Source organism: Mastigoproctus giganteus, chromosome 1, assembly GCF_048544385.1.
Source record: "Mastigoproctus giganteus isolate SK-2022 chromosome 1, ASM4854438v1, whole genome shotgun sequence".
In the NCBI taxonomy this organism is placed as follows: Eukaryota; Metazoa; Arthropoda; class Arachnida; order Uropygi; family Thelyphonidae; genus Mastigoproctus; species Mastigoproctus giganteus.
This window is the reverse complement of record NC_143575.1, coordinates 27,121,773-27,139,333: the sequence shown is the minus strand read 5'-3', so window position 1 is coordinate 27,139,333 and position 17,561 is coordinate 27,121,773. Positions and strand designations below refer to the sequence as shown.

Here is a 17,561-nt window from a genome sequence, read left to right as displayed (position 1 = left end):
CAAAAAGTGACTAATACAGGAAAACATAGAAATATTAAATATAACAAATGCCCCAAAGTGCACAAAGCAGCAGCAAAGGAAACAAATGTATATAAATATAGTAATAACTATTAATGCAATATGGATGTAAAAGTCACAAATAATGCCAGTATACTGTCTGCATACGTGACATTTCACAGAGTATACCTTCTGCTAATTTTACGACTACAGCACTGAATCTAACAGATATCAACCATCAAACAGTCTGGGTGGTAAACCATTTATCAACTAATATCTTTGTCTTTGATAACATCACATACCTTAATGTGCTTGAAATCAAACATATTTCTTTGTACAAAAGTCTTCCGAATCTTCTGATTAGTCCAAGTTATGAACATCTTATAATAATTAGTAGCCTGTAATAAAGAAATCAAAAATTAAAATTCCTTCTTTCTCTCAATGCCATTAACTTGGCAGGTAAACTCCACCTGAGCACACAGTACATTTAGAAACAAAATCCTGAACATGCTTAAAGGAATGCCAATTACAATAATGATGTACTTTTAAGCAATGATTTTTTTTGATTTGGTAGTTGTTGGCGCATCGGCTTCTGTGGCCATATTGCACCTCCAAAGGTTTTTGCAGTACAGTGATCCAAGCCCGAGGCGGGAATCGAACCCGCGACCTTTGGGTTGCCGGGCAGGTACTTTACCCACTCGGCTAGCCCGGTCGGCACTTTTAAGCAAGCGATCACAGTAATGATTACTGAGGTTCTAATATTAATAAAATCTACATGTTACTAGTTACCACATATTTGGATCAACTGATGAATCAATTGGAAATTGACCTAGTTATTGCATTTATTAAATAACTTCAAGGGGTGTGCCAAGGCAATAAACTATACAAGAACACTTAGTCTTAAATGTTTCTACAGTAATGTTAAGGATGCCATTACACACTTAGCACACAGTACACTTAGAAACAAAATCCTGAACATGCTTAAAGGTATGCCAATTACAATAATGAAGTACTTTTAAGCAAGCGATCACAGTAATGATTACTGAGATTCTAATATTAATAAAATCTGCATGTTACTAGTTACCACATATTTGGATCAATTGATGAACCAATTGGAAATTGGCCTAGTTATTGCATTTATTAAATAACTTCAAGGGGTGTGCCAAGGAGATAAACTATACAAGAACACTTAGTCCTAAATGTTTCTACAGTAATGTTAAGGATGCCATTAATAAAATGATAGAATAGATTAACAGTAGCCTGTCAGAGGTGAAAGAGATTCTTGCACTGCTTCTATTGGAATGAGCAGAAGCCTGAAAAACAAGATGCAGGATATTTCAGAGACTGCCGGGAGTCATTGCGGTACATAGAAATAGGTGCATGCATACTTGCGTGTACACCAATGCTAGGAGTTTAGTAAATAAATTTGATGAATTTGAGGTATTGCTCAAAATATCAAAGGCAGATATTGTTGGGATAGCAGAGACGTGGTGTCACACAGATATAAGAAATGCAGAACTGGAATTTGGGGAGTACAACGTCTACAGAAAGGATAGACTGGATAGGAAAAGAGGAGGGGTTATGCTATTAGTTAAGAAATACATAAAATCCAAGGAAGTGAAGCCAGTCGACATCGCTGGACAGTGCAGTGTCGAGTCAGTTTGGTGTGGCATAACCATTGGGAGATCAAAATTGAGAGTAGGAGTGTGCTATAGGCCTAATGACTCTGATGAGTATAATAAGAAACTGTACAGGGAAATAGAGGGGGCCAGTAAATCAGAGAGTCTTATAATGGGAGATTTTAATTTCCCAGATATTGACTGGAATTTGTGGGTTGGTCACTCACACACTAGCAAGGCTTTTGTGGATTTATTGGATGATTTTTTCCTACATCAGCATGTTCTGGAGGCAACTAGAGGAACGAATACTCTAGATTTGATTATCAGCAGTGATTCTTCATGCATTAAGAATCTGCAGATAAATGAACCACTAGGTGGCAGTGAACACAGTGTGCTGAAGTGGGATTTACTCAAAGAGGTAACTACCATTAGGGGCAAAGGGAAGGGTTATTGCTTTCGTAAAGGCGACTATGATGGACTGAGACAGTATTTAAATTCTATACAGTGGGACCGACTGATGATGTTACCAACAGCAAATGCAAAATGGGAAGCATTCAAAGAACTTATCTTCGAAGCTACTAGGCTTTACATACCAACTAAGAAATATCGTTCAAGGTTTAGGCCTAAATGGATGTCAGATGAACTGATGAGGCATATGGCAGAGAAGAAACATGCATGGGATACATACAAATTAACACATGACACAGAAGCCTATGATAGATACAAGTTGATCAGTAACCAAGTTACAAAGGAGGTTAGGCAGGCGAAGGCAGATTACGAGAAATCTTTGGCAAGGGATGCAAAGAAAAACAGCAAAGAGTTCTTTACTTATGTAAACTCTAGAAGGAAGGGGATGAATCAGATTGGTCCACTTGATATCGATGGGTCAACTGTTGATGATCCTGCTCAGGTAGCTAACAAACTAAATGAATATTTTGCATCCACATTCACACATGAGGAGTTATTTAGCGAGGGAAAAGACAGAGGTGTATTCAACTCTAGCAGTAAGCTAGAGAATCTTGTAATAACTGAGTTAATAATAAATAACTTCAACAATTCAATTAAATAATTGAATTGTTGAAGATAAACACAAGGAAAGCACCCGGGGTGGATGGGATCTATCCAGTTATATTAAAGGAGGCAGCAAAGGAAGTAAGCAAACCCTTAGCCATAATTATGAGAGCTTCCTTGGACTCAGGGGAGGTACCCACAGACTGGAGATGTGCAAATGTCACCCCAATTCACAAAGGAGGATCAACAGCTGACACAAGTAATTATAGACCAGTGTGTTTAACTTCTATTCCAGGAAAATTAATGGAGGCACTAGTTAAAGAGCACTGCATGATCATTTAGACAAGACTTCAGTTATAGCTTGGACACAGCATGGTTTTGTTAATGGGAAGTCTTGCCTGACCAATTTGATTGGATACTATGATGCAGTCACAAAGGAACTGGATGCAGGGAATAACTTTGATATTATATACTTGGATCTTAGAAAGGCTTTTGATACTGTTGCACATGGAAGACTGCCAGGTGGGAAGGAGCAGCAGTGCGTAGCACACGCTTCTTGATTAGACCGGGGTTCGAGCCCGTCACCACCAAATACGGAGGATGCGGAAAGGTTAAGGAATGACCACCGCATATCCTGGAGCAATATGGCCTTAGTTGCTAATGCTCCTAAAAACCAAACAACAACAACAACAACATGGAAGACTGCTGCACAAATTGGAGCAGTGTGACATTGGAGGCAAATTGCTGCTGTGGATAAAGGGATGGCTGAGGGGAAGAAGACAGAGAGTGGTAATCAATGGACACTGCTCATCGTGGACTAATGTTATTAGTGGCTCAGGGCTCAGTGTTGGGTCCATTATTGTTTTCTGTATTCATAAATGATATTGATGATGGTATATCAAGTTTAATGTCGAAGTTTGCAGACGATACAAAGGTAAGCAGGGTTGTCAAGGACACTACTGACACTATTCTGCTGCAACAGGATCTGGAAAGGTTGAGCAGATGGGCCGAGAGGTGGCAAATGAAGTTTAACATTGACAAATGTAAAGTACTACACATGGGAAACAGCAACCCCAGAGCAACGTATCAACTCTGTGGTACTACACTGACAGTGGTAGAGACTGAAAGGGACCTGGGGGTGGCTGTGCAGGCAGATATGAAGTTCTCTGAGCAGTGCAGACGGGCTGCAAGAGTAGCCCATGGTGTATTGTCAATGATATATAGGAATTTTTCTAGCAAGGATAAGGACTATTCCCTTGTATAAGGCAATGGTCAGGCCACACCTAGAGTGCTGTATACAGGTCTCGAGGCCTCATTTCAAGAAGGATATAGAGCTGCTGGAGCGAGTACAAAGAAGGGCAACAAGATTATTGAATGGAACAAAGGGGTGCTCTTATGAAGAAAGGCTTAAGTTTTGCAAATTACAGTGTCTGGAGACTAGGCACCAGCGAGGTGATCTGATAGAGGTGTATAAAGCCTTGAATGGTTTGAGCATGCTCAATGCTGATGGGATTCTTCCTCTCGCTCAGAATAATCACCTGAGAGGGCATAAATTCAAATTGAGGAAAGACAGATGTAGGATAGATGTGCGGAAATTTGCCTTTAGCCAGAGAGTGGTTGGTTGGTGGAACAGACTTCCATCCCTTGTCGTGGAAGTTGATAGACTAAAGAAGTTTAAGGCTCAGCTGGACTCTGAATTAACAGAAGGGTGAAGTGGAAGTGTTTTTTTTTTTTTGGCTGATGCTGCATAAGCTTGCTTTCTTGCATCAAATGCCTCTACCAATGCTAATCCTAATGCTAATGAGTAAATTTTAACTCCTGGTTAGGAAAACTACTACCAACATAGTAGGGCTAATGGAAACATGGTGCTAGTGGCAGATCTAGGAAAAAATGACAGGAGGGCACCATTTGTTTTTTTATGTAAACCCCAAACACATGATGTATTAGAAGCTATAGTACTTAGTACCTTGCTTCGGTTGGAGGTTGAGAAGACGAAAGAAGGTATTTGTTGACATTGGACTTGAACTTCTGTAGACTGTAATTTTCAGGAAATACGTATGAAGGAAGGTTATTCCAGAAAACGGCAGTTGAATGAATAAATGAGGATGATGAAAAGTTGGTTCTGTGAGTTTGAAGTCGGACAGTAAATTGATGTTGGCTGGTGGCGGCACGTGTTCGGACTGTTTTGAAAGAGAGAGAGAGAGCGGGAATTATAGAAGCCAATTCAGAAGAACAGTGCCCATGGAAGTATCTGTAGAAGAGGCATGCAGCAGAAACAGTACATCTATGAGACAGTGAGTGGAGAGACTCTGTTAGAGATGAATCATTAATTAACTTAAGTGCCCTCTTTCGAATGGAATCAAGAAGTCTGAGAGAGGTTTTGGGGGCACCACCCCAGATGTGGGAGCAATATTCCATGGTAGGGCGTATTTGCAATTTGTACAGAGTGAACAGCTGTTTGGAAGAAAAGTAATGCCGAGAGTGAAAGAAAAAACAAAGTTTTTAGATGCAGAGGAAGCGATATTTGTAATGTGCTTGTGCCAAGAGAGATTAGAAGTCAGGGTAATCCCCAAAAGAGATATATCATTTTGCCTAGAAATCGGAGTGTCACTAAAGATAAGCACAGGAGCAGAAGAATCCTTTTTGCAAGATATAAGACAAGACTGAGTTTTAGAAGGGTTGAAATCAACTAAATTGTCTTTGCCGCACTGGAGAATTACCTGAAGATGGGCATTTAAGGAATTGATAGCAGATTTTCGAGAAGTTGAAGCTGATTGAGCAGGGCAAGGTTTCTTAAAATTGAAAGTAGAATGCAATGTGCCATCATCGGCAAAACTATGGATAGGATTTCCAGTCGATGGAAGAAGGTCATTAATATACAAGAGGAAAAGAGTGGGGAAAAATACTGAACCTTAGGGGACACCGGCATTAGTAGAGAAGTTAGAAGACAGAGAGCCATCTACCATCACCCTCAACTGAGCGATCAGAGAGAAAACTGGATAACCAATTACAAAAACAGTTGGCAAACCATAAGATGGAAGCTTGTTTAGAAGACCTTTATGCCAAACACGATCGAAAGCCTTTGAGATGTCAAGATCAACTACTTGTGTTTCACCAAACCTTTCCATTGAATTAGTCCATAAATGGGTAACATAAGCAAGAATATCACCAGTGGATCGACACTGACGGAATCCATACTGGCGATCGTTGATCAGACGGAAGGTTTCTAGGTAGTTCAAGAGTTGGCGGTTAATTGATTTCTCCTTTACTTTAGAAAGAGTAGAAGTAATTGCAATGGAACGATAAGTGGATGGGAGGGATTTGTCACCCTTTTTAGGAACTGGCTGAATATGAGCAAATTTTCAAGAAGGAAAAACACCTTTGGAATAAAAAAGTGAAAAAAGGCGGCAAAGAATAGGAGTAAGTTCAGGAGCACAGGTTTTGAGAACAAGTGGAGAAATACCATCGGGACCTGGAGCTTTCTTAGCATCACGATTCAGTAAAATCCTTCTGATATCCTTTTGACGGAAGACCACAGGAGGCATTGAATGGAGCGTGTTGGGAATGGTGGGAGGTGTTTTACCAAGATCATTAATACATGAGTTGGAAGAAAAATGGGATGCCAGCAAGTCAGCTTTATCCTTGGCTGAAGTGACAACAGAACCATCTAGTTTGGACAAAGGTGGGAGCAGAGATGGGCAAAAGTTGCGGCCAATAGTTTTGGCAAGAGACCAGAATGCTCGGCTACCATTAGGGCAAGAAGCAAGTTTTCTACTCTTAGCCTGTTCCAACTTTAGTTTGGACTGATTAATAACTGCTTTATAATTGTTGCGAGCTTTGGTGTAGGCAGAAAATGAAACTGAAGAATTAGAAACAAGCCAATTACGATATGCAACATTCTTCTCTTGAACAGCCTTAGCACATTTATTGGAAAACCACGGTTTAGATAAAGGACGAGATTTTAAAGTGGAGTGTGGGATAAAGGATTCCATTCTTGCAAGAATAATTTCACTGACACGACCTGAGCAAACATTGATATCAGAAGTTTTGAAACAGTAATCCTACCAAGGAAAAGAAGAAAAGAAGTCTCGCAGGTCATCCCATTTTGCATTCTTTTAATACCAAACAACAAGAGGTTATGAATAGCCATGAGATAAAGGTTCCATTGGAGAAGAGACAATCACCAAGTTGTGATCTGAAGTGCCTAAAGGACCTCTCACTTCAACCGTGTACTTAGAAGGGGTTTGTTTGTGAGAAAAAGATCAAGCGTATTGGCTGTATGATTAGGATTGTCCGGTATTCTTGTATGTAAATGAACAATCTGTGCAAGGTCATTGGTACTTGCAAAAGCCTCAGCATCTCGACCTGCTGGGTCGGTGTGACTAGAAAACGGAAGCCAGCTCGAGTTGTGAACATTAAAATCACCAAGGAAAATTACCTCACTGTTAGGAAAGTTGGACTGGAGAAAGTCAAGTTGCAAAGAGAGGAAGTCAAAGAGCTCCAAGTGATTAGCAGAATTAGGAGAACGGTAGAGACAACAGATGAATTTGACACAATGAGGTAGAGAGATTTTAAGCCAGAGAAGATCAAAGAGAGGAGATTCCAAATTGCCAAGTCTCTGACAGGGAATATCAGAACGGACATATGCACAAATACCACCTTTGAGGCGAAAGGAATCATACAGCGAATAATTTGGGCATCTGAGATGAACAGTAGTTGAATCAACCGATAACTGAGATTCTGTCAGAAAAAGTACACGAGGTTTGGCAGATTGCAAGTGGGAATGGACATCGTTGAGATTAGAATTGAGACCACGTATATTTGTGAAATGAATTAGGAAGTGATTGGAAGGTTTAGATCTTTTCGCAGATAAGTTTGCTCTATTAGTTTGACAATTCATGGTGTATTCAATAGTAAGAAAAAGTGGGTGGGACATGCTGTATGAAGTAATGAAATTTTTAGATATGGCGTACACACGGTAAGAATATACCCAGATCCTTGACATAGCGTGGCCTCGACAATGCTCCCCGCATACACACTACTCGGACTCCCTCCAGTCACTATCTGGCAGAGTAGAGGTAGCAAGATTATATACTAGTTGATCCAGAAGCCTCCTAGAGAGTTACCAATAGGTTCGGTCCGGTGTACTAACTAGCGGCCGGCCTGCGAACACCGTTTTAGAGCTGTACCCTCGAAATGTAAGGAATATTGGATCTCGCCACGATGTTCTTCATAACCTCAAAAGCCATCAATCATACTGCATGATGGAAGAGATAGGGAAGGGTTGACCAGAACGTAGCTCTAGAGACTAAACATGGGTTCCACCACTTCAAGCCTCCAATTAGCAAAGTGGTGGTATTTCACCGGTTGATGAGTCATCTACCACCTAGTACTGCCTGGTAAAATAGAGGGGCAGCGTTCCTCCATGTGGTGTGGGCACCACACCTCGACCCCTGCTTACATTGGTTCACACCTGGGTGGTCTCCCACCATGTACTTGTGCATGGAGGTTATACCCAGGATTACTAACAGTCCCACCATCGTGAAGGTGGAAGCAGAGGATTTGGCTATCACTTGACTTGAGTGTCACCCGAATATCAGTTCTATCAGCGTTTTAGACTCCCAGGTAGCAAGTGTGTGTGGTATGGTTGTTTATTGGCGCATTAGCTGCTATGGCTATAGTGCGCCTATTAGTAGTTATATCAGAAAATAATTAAGAATGTAGCAATTCAAATTCATTTCAGTTCTGAAAGCTATTCATAAAAGATTATACACTCTAATTTGTTTCAGAAAGCAAAAAAGTTCCTTAATATTTGCTTCCTCTCCTATGATATGATGTAGTGTCAGCAGTTCTTGAAGATTAGCCAGATTTTGAAGTGTTGAAGTACGATGTGGCTGATAGTGTGGACAGTCAATCAAAATATGTTTGACTGTTAGATGTTCAGAGCAGTGTGCTCACTGAGGAGGATCATTGCCAGTGAGTAAATGGAGGTGAGTCAGATGGGTATGCCCTATTCTTATCCGTGCGAGTACCACTTCTTCTTGCCGAACTGTCTGAGTGCATGAGTGCCATAATTTTGGGTCGTTTCAATTGAAAAAGTTTGTTATTTGTTTCTTTATGCCATAGCTCTGTCCACTGTGCATGGTATGCTGTTTGAATTATGATATTATAATCAGATGCTGGAATGAAGGCAGAGATTAAGTCTAAGGTTGATGTATTTTTAGCAGATATATCAGCTAGTTCATTTCCTTTTATGCCTGAATCCAGCAAAACTTCACTAGTTGTTGACGGTGATCAATTTGCAATAACAAACTCCTGATTTTAATTAAAATATGGTGATTCTTTTGAGAGGGATTCTGCATTGCTCTAATTGAGCTGAGAGAGTCAGTGTAAACTATATATTTTGCAGATGGGTGTAGAGTCAAATTTTCTAGAGCTAATTGTATTGCATACAGTTCTGCTGAAAAGTTGGTATACTCAGGTGGAAGAGAAGCTGATATGATAGCCCAGGGAAACACTGCTGCTTTTGTGATAGAATCAATTCTAAGGGCAAACAGGGTTGCACTCAAAACTGGCCCTTGTGGTACTCCTTCTTCTTGCAAGAATGTAGTAGAAAGGGAATTTTGATATCGCACCTGGAAAGATCTGCTCTTGAAGAAGTTCCTAATAAATATAGGCAAGTTGCCACGGAGACCATGATTATGGAGGTCACGGAGAATTCCATAAGGCCAGGTAGTATCGAATGCCTTCTCTATAATATGGAGACCATAACGAGGTGTTCGTTTTTAACAAAGGCATTGCGAATTTCGGATTCAGCCTTGATCATCAGATCAAAGGAGGACCTGTTTTGGCAAAAGCCATGCTGACTCTTACTTAGTAGATTTTCGCTTTCAATGATCCAAGTGAGTCGACTATGGATCATTTTTTCAAGAATTTTACCGAGGCAACTGGACAGAGATATTGGTCTGTAACTATTAGGATTAGAGGGGTCTTTTCCAGGTTTCAAAAAGGCGAACTGTAGCATTGTGCCAAGAAGTGGGATAAACATTTCCCAGAAAGATTCGGTTAAAGAAGGCTAGCAGCATTTGTAAGTTTTTCTCATCAAGGTGCTGTAACATAACATAATATATCCCATCTGGCTCAGCGGCACTGTTGCGTGTTGTTCTGATGGCTTGCATAAGTTCACAGTATTGGAGCGGCTGGTTATATGGAAGTAGCAGTGAGGTTCGAAAGTTGATGTGTCTCTGTTCTGTGGTGGTCTTAGCTTTCTGAAATTCCGGAGTGTAGATGGAAGCAGCTGAGACGTGAGCAAAAGTTTTGCCTAAGGCATTTGCTATATCCAGAGGAGCAGAGACGTCTAGACCATTGCAGGAGAGAATTGGGGAAGGAACAGTTGGAAACTTCCCGGAAAGCTGCCTAATTTTCTTCCATATTAATCGTGGGTTCGTGTTTCTATTGATAGTCTTTGCAAACCGAGTCCAAGAATCTTTCTTGGCTTGTCTTTGAATGAGACAAGCTTTTGCCTTTAGTTTCTTGTAGTTAATAAGATTAACTGTAGTTGGAGTTCGACGAAATAAATTCCATGCTTTATTTTGTTCTTTTTCGCTTTTGTGCATTCCTCATTCCACCAACAGTTGGAATGGCGTCGAGTCTTGGAAATTGATATTGGAATTGAGCTTTTAGCTGCAAATAAAAGGCTGGAAGTGATATAATCGTTAACTTCATCTATGGGATGTAGTTGTATAATTTTTTTGTCCAGTGTGATTGCTGACTGAAATTTATTCCAATTAGCTTTAGAGAATTTCCATTTCCTGTAGGGTTCATCTAATGGTGGTTGTGTAGTCATCAGATTACAAACAATTGGAAAATGATCGCTGCCCATGGGATTATCCAGAGCGGACCATTGCATGACTGAAAACAGTATTGGGGAGCAAATCGATAGATCAATGGCAGAAGTCTGTCCATTAGGTAACTGTATATGGGTGTGCGAACCACTGTTAAGAAGAGTGAGGGTTCGTTTTTCCAGTAAAGTTTCGATCTGTCGGCCGCGTCTGTCTAATTTAGATGATCCCCATAAAGGGTGGTGGCCATTGAAATCCCCTAGCAGGCAAATAGGGGAGGGTAGCTGTAATAAAAGTTCCTTAAGATCATTATAAGAGTAAGTATGATTTGGTGGGAGATAAACTGAGACTAGAGTTAAAGCAGACTGAGTAATCAGATGCACATCGACAGCTTCGATTTGGGTTTGGAGAGTGATTTCCTAGCTGGAATCCTTGTGTTAATTAAAATAGCTACACCACCACAAGCAGAATTGGATGTATTCTGATCTAGTCGATAGACTGAGTAGTTTTTTATGGAAATTTGAGGAGTTAAATAGGTTTCTTGCAGGCAAAAACCAACTGGAGAGTAGCGGTTAATTAAGTAATGAATGTCGTCAATGTTGCCACGAAAGCCTCTGCAATTCCATTGCAAGATGTTAGGCATTACTTGAATTTAGAAGAAGAAGCTGTACCTGACGTGGCTGTCTTATGGCGTTCTGGCTTTGGGTTGTCTCTTTTTGGAAATGTAGGGCGACCTGTGTCCATATCTTCTTCTTCTACAAATATTTCCAGAATCGGATCTTCCTGTTTGGATGAATACTCTGGATGCATCGATGTGTCCTGAATAATCTTTTTTGAAGATGAACTAGGATTATTTGAAGTAGTAGCAATCACTGGTGGAGGAGATTTTACTGGAATCTTAAGAGGTGTATTACTTGCTTGGTCTGAGTGCTTCAAGGTATTGGACTCTTGCTGAGAGAGAGGACAGCTCGAACCCATTCGGAGATTGATATGTTATGTGGAATGGTAACATCAGTTTTTTTTTTTTTTTTTTATGAGAACCCCAAACACGAGAGGTATTATAACCTATAGTACTTAGTACCGTGCTTGGGTTGGAGGTTGAGAAGACGAAAGAAGATATTTGTTGATATTGGACTTGAACTTCTGTAGATTGTAATTTTCAGGAAATACGTATGAAGGAAGGTTGTTCCAGAAAACGGCAGTTGAATGAATAAATGAGGAAGATGAAAAGTTGGTTCTGTGGGTTTGAAGTTGTACAGTAAATGGATGTTGGCTGGTGGCGGCACGTGTTCGGACTGTTTTAAAAGAGAGAGCGGGAATTATAGAAGCCAATTCAGAAGAACAGTGCCCATGGAAGTATCTGTAGAAGAGGCATGCAGCAGAAACAGTGCGTCTATGAGAAAGCGAATGGAGAGACTCTCTTAGAGATGAATCATTAATTAACCTAACTGCCCTCTTCTGAATGGAATCAAGAAGCCTGAGAGAGGTTTTGGGGGCACCACCCCAGATGTGGGAACAATATTCCATGGCAGGGCGGATTTGCGATTTATACAGAGTGAGAAGCTGTTTGGAAGAAAAGTAACGCCGAGAGCGAAAGAGAAAACCAAGTTTTTTAGATGCAGAGGAAGCAATATTTGTAACGTGCTTGTGCCAAGAGAGATTAGAAGTCAGGGTAATCCCCAAAAGAGATATATCATTTTGCCTAGAAATCGGAGTGTCACTAAAGATAAGCATAGTAGCAGAAGAATCCTTTTTGCGAGATATAAGACAAGATTGAGTTTTAGAAGGGTTGAAATCAACTAAGTTGTCTTTGCCCCACTGGAGAATTACCTGAAGATCGGCATTTAGGGAATTGGCAGCAGATTTTCGAGAACTTGAAGCTGATTGAGCTGGACAAGGTTTCTCAAAATGGAAAGTTGAATGCAATGTGCTATCATCGGCAAAACTATGGATAGGATTTCCAGTCAATGGAAGAAGGTCATTGATATACAAGAGGAAAAGAGTGGGGGAAAGAACTGAACCTTGGGGGACACCGGCATTAGTGGAGAAGTTAGAAGACAGAGAGCCATCTACCATCACCCTCAGTGAGCGATCAGAGAGAAAACTGGATAACCAATTACTAAAAACAGTTGGCAAACCATAAGATGGAAGCTTGTTTAGAAGACCTTTATGCCAAACACGATCAAAAGCCTTTGAGATGTCAAGAGCAACTACTTGTGTTTCACCGAACCTTTCCATTGAATTAGTCCATAAATGGGTAACTTAAGCCAGAATATCACCAGTGGATCGACACTGACGGAATCCATACTGGCGATCGTTGATCAGACGGAAGGTTTCTAGGTAGTTTAAGAGTTGGCGGTTAATTGATTTCTCCATTACTTTAGAAAGAGTAGAAGTAATTGCAATGGGACGATAATTGGATGGGAGGGATTTGTCACCCTTTTTAGGAACTGGCTGGATATGAGCAAATTTCCAAGCAGAAGGAAAAACACCTTTGGAATAAGAAAGGGAAAAAAGGCGGCAAAGAATAGGAGTAAGTTCAGGAGCACAGGTTTTGAGAACAAGTGGAGAAATACCATCCGGACCTGGAGCTTTCTTAGCATCAAGGTTCATCAAAATCCTTCTAATATCCTTTTGACGGAAGACCACAGGAGGCATTGAACGAAGCGTGTTAGGAATGGTGGGAGGTGTTTTACCAAGATCATTAATACATGAGCTCAAAGAAAAATGGGATGCTAGCAGGTCAGCTTTATCCTTGGCTGAAGTGACAACAGAACCATCTGGTTTGGACAGAGGTGGGAGCAGAGATGAGCAAAAGTTGCGGACAATAGCTTTGGCAAGAGACCAGAATGCTCGGCTACCATTAGGGCAAGAAGCAAGTTTCCTACTCTTAGCCTGTTCAAACTCTAGTTTGGACTGATTAATAACTGCTTTACAACTGTTGCGAGCTTTGGTGTAGGCAGAAAATGAAACTGAAGAATTGGAAACAAGCCAATTACGATATGCAACATTCTTCTCTTGGACAGCCTTAGCACATTTATTGGAAAACCAAGGTTTAGATAAAGGACGAGATTTTAAAGTGGAGTGTGGGATAAAGGATTCCATTCCTGCAAGAATAATTTCACTGACACGATCTGAGCAAACGTTGACATCAGAAGTTTTGAAACAGTATTCAGACCAAGGAAAAGAAGAAAAAAAGTCTCGCAGGTCATCCCATTTTGCATTCTTGTAATGCCAAACAATACGAGGTTGGGAATAGCCATGAGATAAAGGTTCCATTGGAGAAGAGGCAATCACCAAGTTGTGGTCTGAAGTGCCTAAAGGACCTCTCACTTCAACCTTGTACTTAGAAGGGTTGTTTGTGAGAAAAAGATCAAGCGTATTGGCTGTATGATTAGGATTGTCCGGTATTCTTGTAGGTAAATGAACAATCTGTGCTAGGTCATTGGTACTTGCAAAAGCCTCAGCATCTCGACCTGCTGGGTCAGTGTGACTAGAAAACGGAAGCCAGCTGGAGTTGTGAACGTTAAAATCACCAAGGAAAATTACCTCACTGTTAGGAAAGTTGGACTGGAGAAAGTCAAGTTGCAAAGAGAGGAAGTCAAAGAGCTCCAAGTGATTAGTGGAGTTGGGAGAACGGTAGAGACAACAGATGAATTTTACACAATGAGGTAGAGAGATTTTAAGCCAGAGAAGATCAAAGAGAGGAGATTCCAAATTGCCAAGTCTCTGACAGGGAATATCAGAACGGACATATGCACAAGTACCACCTTTGAGGCGAAAGGAATCATAAAGCAAATAATTTGGACATCTGAGATGAGCAGTAGTTGAATCAACTGATAACTGAGATTCAGTCAGAAAAAGTACATGGGGTTTGGAAGACTGCAAGTGGAAATGGACATCGTTGAGATTAGAATTGAGACCACGTATATTTGTGAAATGAATTAGGAAGTCCTTGGGAGGTTTAGATCTTTTCGCAGATAAGCTTGCTCTATTATTTTGACAATTCATGGTGTATTCAATAGTAAGAAAAAGTGGGTGGGACATGCTGTATGAAGTAATGAAATTTTTGGATATGGCGTACATGTGGTAAGAATATACCCAGATCCTTGACATAACGTGGCCTCGACAATGCTCCCCGCATACACACTACTCGGACTCCCTCCAGTCACTATCTGGCAGAGTAGAGGTAGCAAGATTATACACTAGCTGATCCGGAAGCTTCCTAGAGAGTTACCAATAGGTTCAGTCCGGTGTACTAACTAGCGGCCGGCCTGCGAACACCGTTTTAGAGCTGTACCCTCGAAATGTAAGGAATATTGGATCTCGCCACGACATTCATCATAACCTCAAAAATCATCAATCATACTGCATGATGGAAGAGATAGGGAAGGGTTGGCCGGAACTTAGCTCTAGAGACTAAACATGGGTTCCACCACTTCAAGCCTCCAATAAGCAAAGTGGTGGTATTTCACCGGTTGATGAGAGTCATCTACCACCTAGTACTGCCTGGTAACATAGAGGGGCGGCGTTCCTCCATGTGGTGTGGGCGCCACACCTCGACCCCTGCTTACGTTGGTTCACACCTGGGTGGTCACCCACCATGTACTTGTGCATGAAGGTTATACCCAGGATTACTAACAGTCCCACCATCGTGAAGGTGCAAGCAGAGGATTTGGCTGTCATAGACCGTCCGGACTTCGCCGAAATTGGGTCCACTTGACTTGAGTGTCACCCGAATATCAGTTCCATCAGCGTTTTAGACTCCCAGGTAGCAAGAACAGCTTGTCTGGCATATCTGAGAGAATGTCTGTGACAACCTCAAGGACAAGTTTGCGTGGCTATTGTCTGATATTTTTTTGCGATACTGGCATAGGTACAGTTATGTATACTGGGTGCAATAAATTTTCTTGCTTCCTGATAACTAACTTTATTTTCAACTTTATATTTCGCAATTTGTTTCTCTGTTTTCCATCTCTCACATGTCTTAGAGTAGGCCGGATGGGTGCCTTTCCAGTTGGGACAGATCATTTCTTTCACCGAACAATCACTTTGAATGTGATCAGAGGATCCACAGTTGGGACAAACTGGGTTGCTTCTGTATGTCGTTTGAGAGTGGCCATACTTTTGGCATTTATAACATCTCAACAGATTGGATATGAAAGGACGAGTGCAGCAAAGAAGATATCCTGCTTTTACTGATGAGGGCAGATTTGGACTGTTAAAGGTGAGAATTATATTTCTGGTAGAATTAGCATTAGCATTAGTAGAGGAATTTGATGCAAGAAAGCAAGCTTATGCAGCATCAGCCAAAAAAAAAAAAAAAAAAAAAAAAAAAACCACTTCCACTTCACCCCTCTGTTCGTTCAAAATACCTGACCAGCTGAGCCTTAAACTTATTTAGGCTATCGACCTCCACCACAAGGGATGGAAGTTTGTTCCACCAACCAACCACCCGCTGGCTAAAGGCAAATTTCCGCACGCCTATCCTACATCTGTCTTTCTCAATTTGAATTTATGCCCTCTCAGGTGATTTTTCTGAGCTAGAGGAAGAATCCCATCAGCATTGAGCATGCTTAAACCATTCAAGGCTTTATACACCTCTATCAGATCACCTCGCTGGTGCCTAGTCTCCAGACACTGTAATTTGCAAAATTTAAGCCTTTCTTCGTAAGAGCACCCCTTTGTTCCATTCACTAATCTTGTTGCCCTTCTCTGTACTCGTTCCAGCAGCTCTACATCCTTCTTGAAATGAGGCCTCCAGACCTGTATACAGTACTCTAGCTGTGGCCTGACCATTGCCTTATACAATGGAATAATCACCTCCTTATCCCTGCTGGAAAAATTCCTGTATATCATTGACAATACTCCATGAGCTGCTCTTGCAGCCCGTCTGCACTGCTCAGAGAACTTCATATCTGCCTGCGCAACCACCCCCAAGTCCCTTCCATTCTCTACCACTGTCAGTGTAGTACCACAGAGTTGATACGTTGCTCTGGGGTTGCTGTTTCCCATGTGTAGTACTTTACATTTGTCAATGTTAAACTTCATTTGCCACCTCTCAGCCCATCTGCTCAACCTTTCCAGATCCTGTTGCAGCAGCATAGTGTCAGTAGTGTCCTTGACAACCCTGCCAACCTTTGTATCATCTGCAAACTTGGACATTAAGCTTGATATACCATCATCAATATCATTTATAAATACAGAAAACAATAATGGACCCAACACTGAGCCCTGAGGGACTCCACTAATAACATTAGTCCACGACGAGCAGTGTCCATTGATTACCACTCTCTGTCTTCTCCCCCTCAACCACCCCTTTATCCATAGCAGCAATTTGCCTCCAATGTCACACTGCTCCAATTTGTGTAGCAGTCTTCCATGTGCAACAGTATCAAAAGCCTTTCCAAGATCCAAGTATATAATATCAAAGTTATTCCCTGCATCCAGTTCTTTTGTGACTGCATCATAGTATCCAATCAAGTTGGTCAGGCAAGACTTCCCCTTAACAAAACCATGCTGTGTCTGAGCTATAACTGAAGTCTTGTCTAAATGATACTGCAGTGCTTCTTTAACCAGTGCCTCCATTAATTTTCCTGGAACAGAAGTTAAGCTCACAGGTCTATAATTACTTGTGTCAGCCTTTGATCCTCCTTTGTGAATTGGGGTCACATTTGCACATTTCCAGTCTATGGGTACCTCCCCTGAGTCCAAGGAAGCTCTCATAATTATGGCTAAGGGTTTGCTTACTTCCTTTGCTGCCTCCTTTAATATAACTGGATAGATCCCATCCACCCCGGATGCCTTTCTTGATAGGTATGAGTATATTGTCTCTTTTGACCATAATTCTTTTTACAGCGATTACATTTTGTTCCTTAAGCTCTTCTTTAATTTCTTCCTCCGTCACATTCATCAGGTCCCAACTAGAGATTACACCCTTTGATGTATTTAGGGTTGCATGTGGAGTTACATTAACTGGAATACCAGCAAAATTTGTCATTTTTAGTAGTTTTTCAGAATGCCTGTGGTTTAGAGTTTCAACAAGTAAGTCCCCTGATTGCAGTCTCGTAACTGTCTTGGGAGACCCTGCAAT

General features: G+C 41.1%; 1 protein-coding gene across 1 annotated transcript in view; it reads right to left on the bottom strand.

Annotated features, from left to right (window-relative positions):
• The window catches only part of IntS11 (integrator complex subunit 11), a 171,534-nt gene that overhangs the window by 59,261 nt on the left and 94,712 nt on the right, over nt 1–17,561 (bottom strand). The window contains exon 10 of the mRNA XM_090379336.1: nt 300–395. Coding sequence (XP_090235462.1) covers nt 300–395 — 96 coding nt within the window. The remainder of the gene's footprint in view (nt 1–299; nt 396–17,561) is intronic.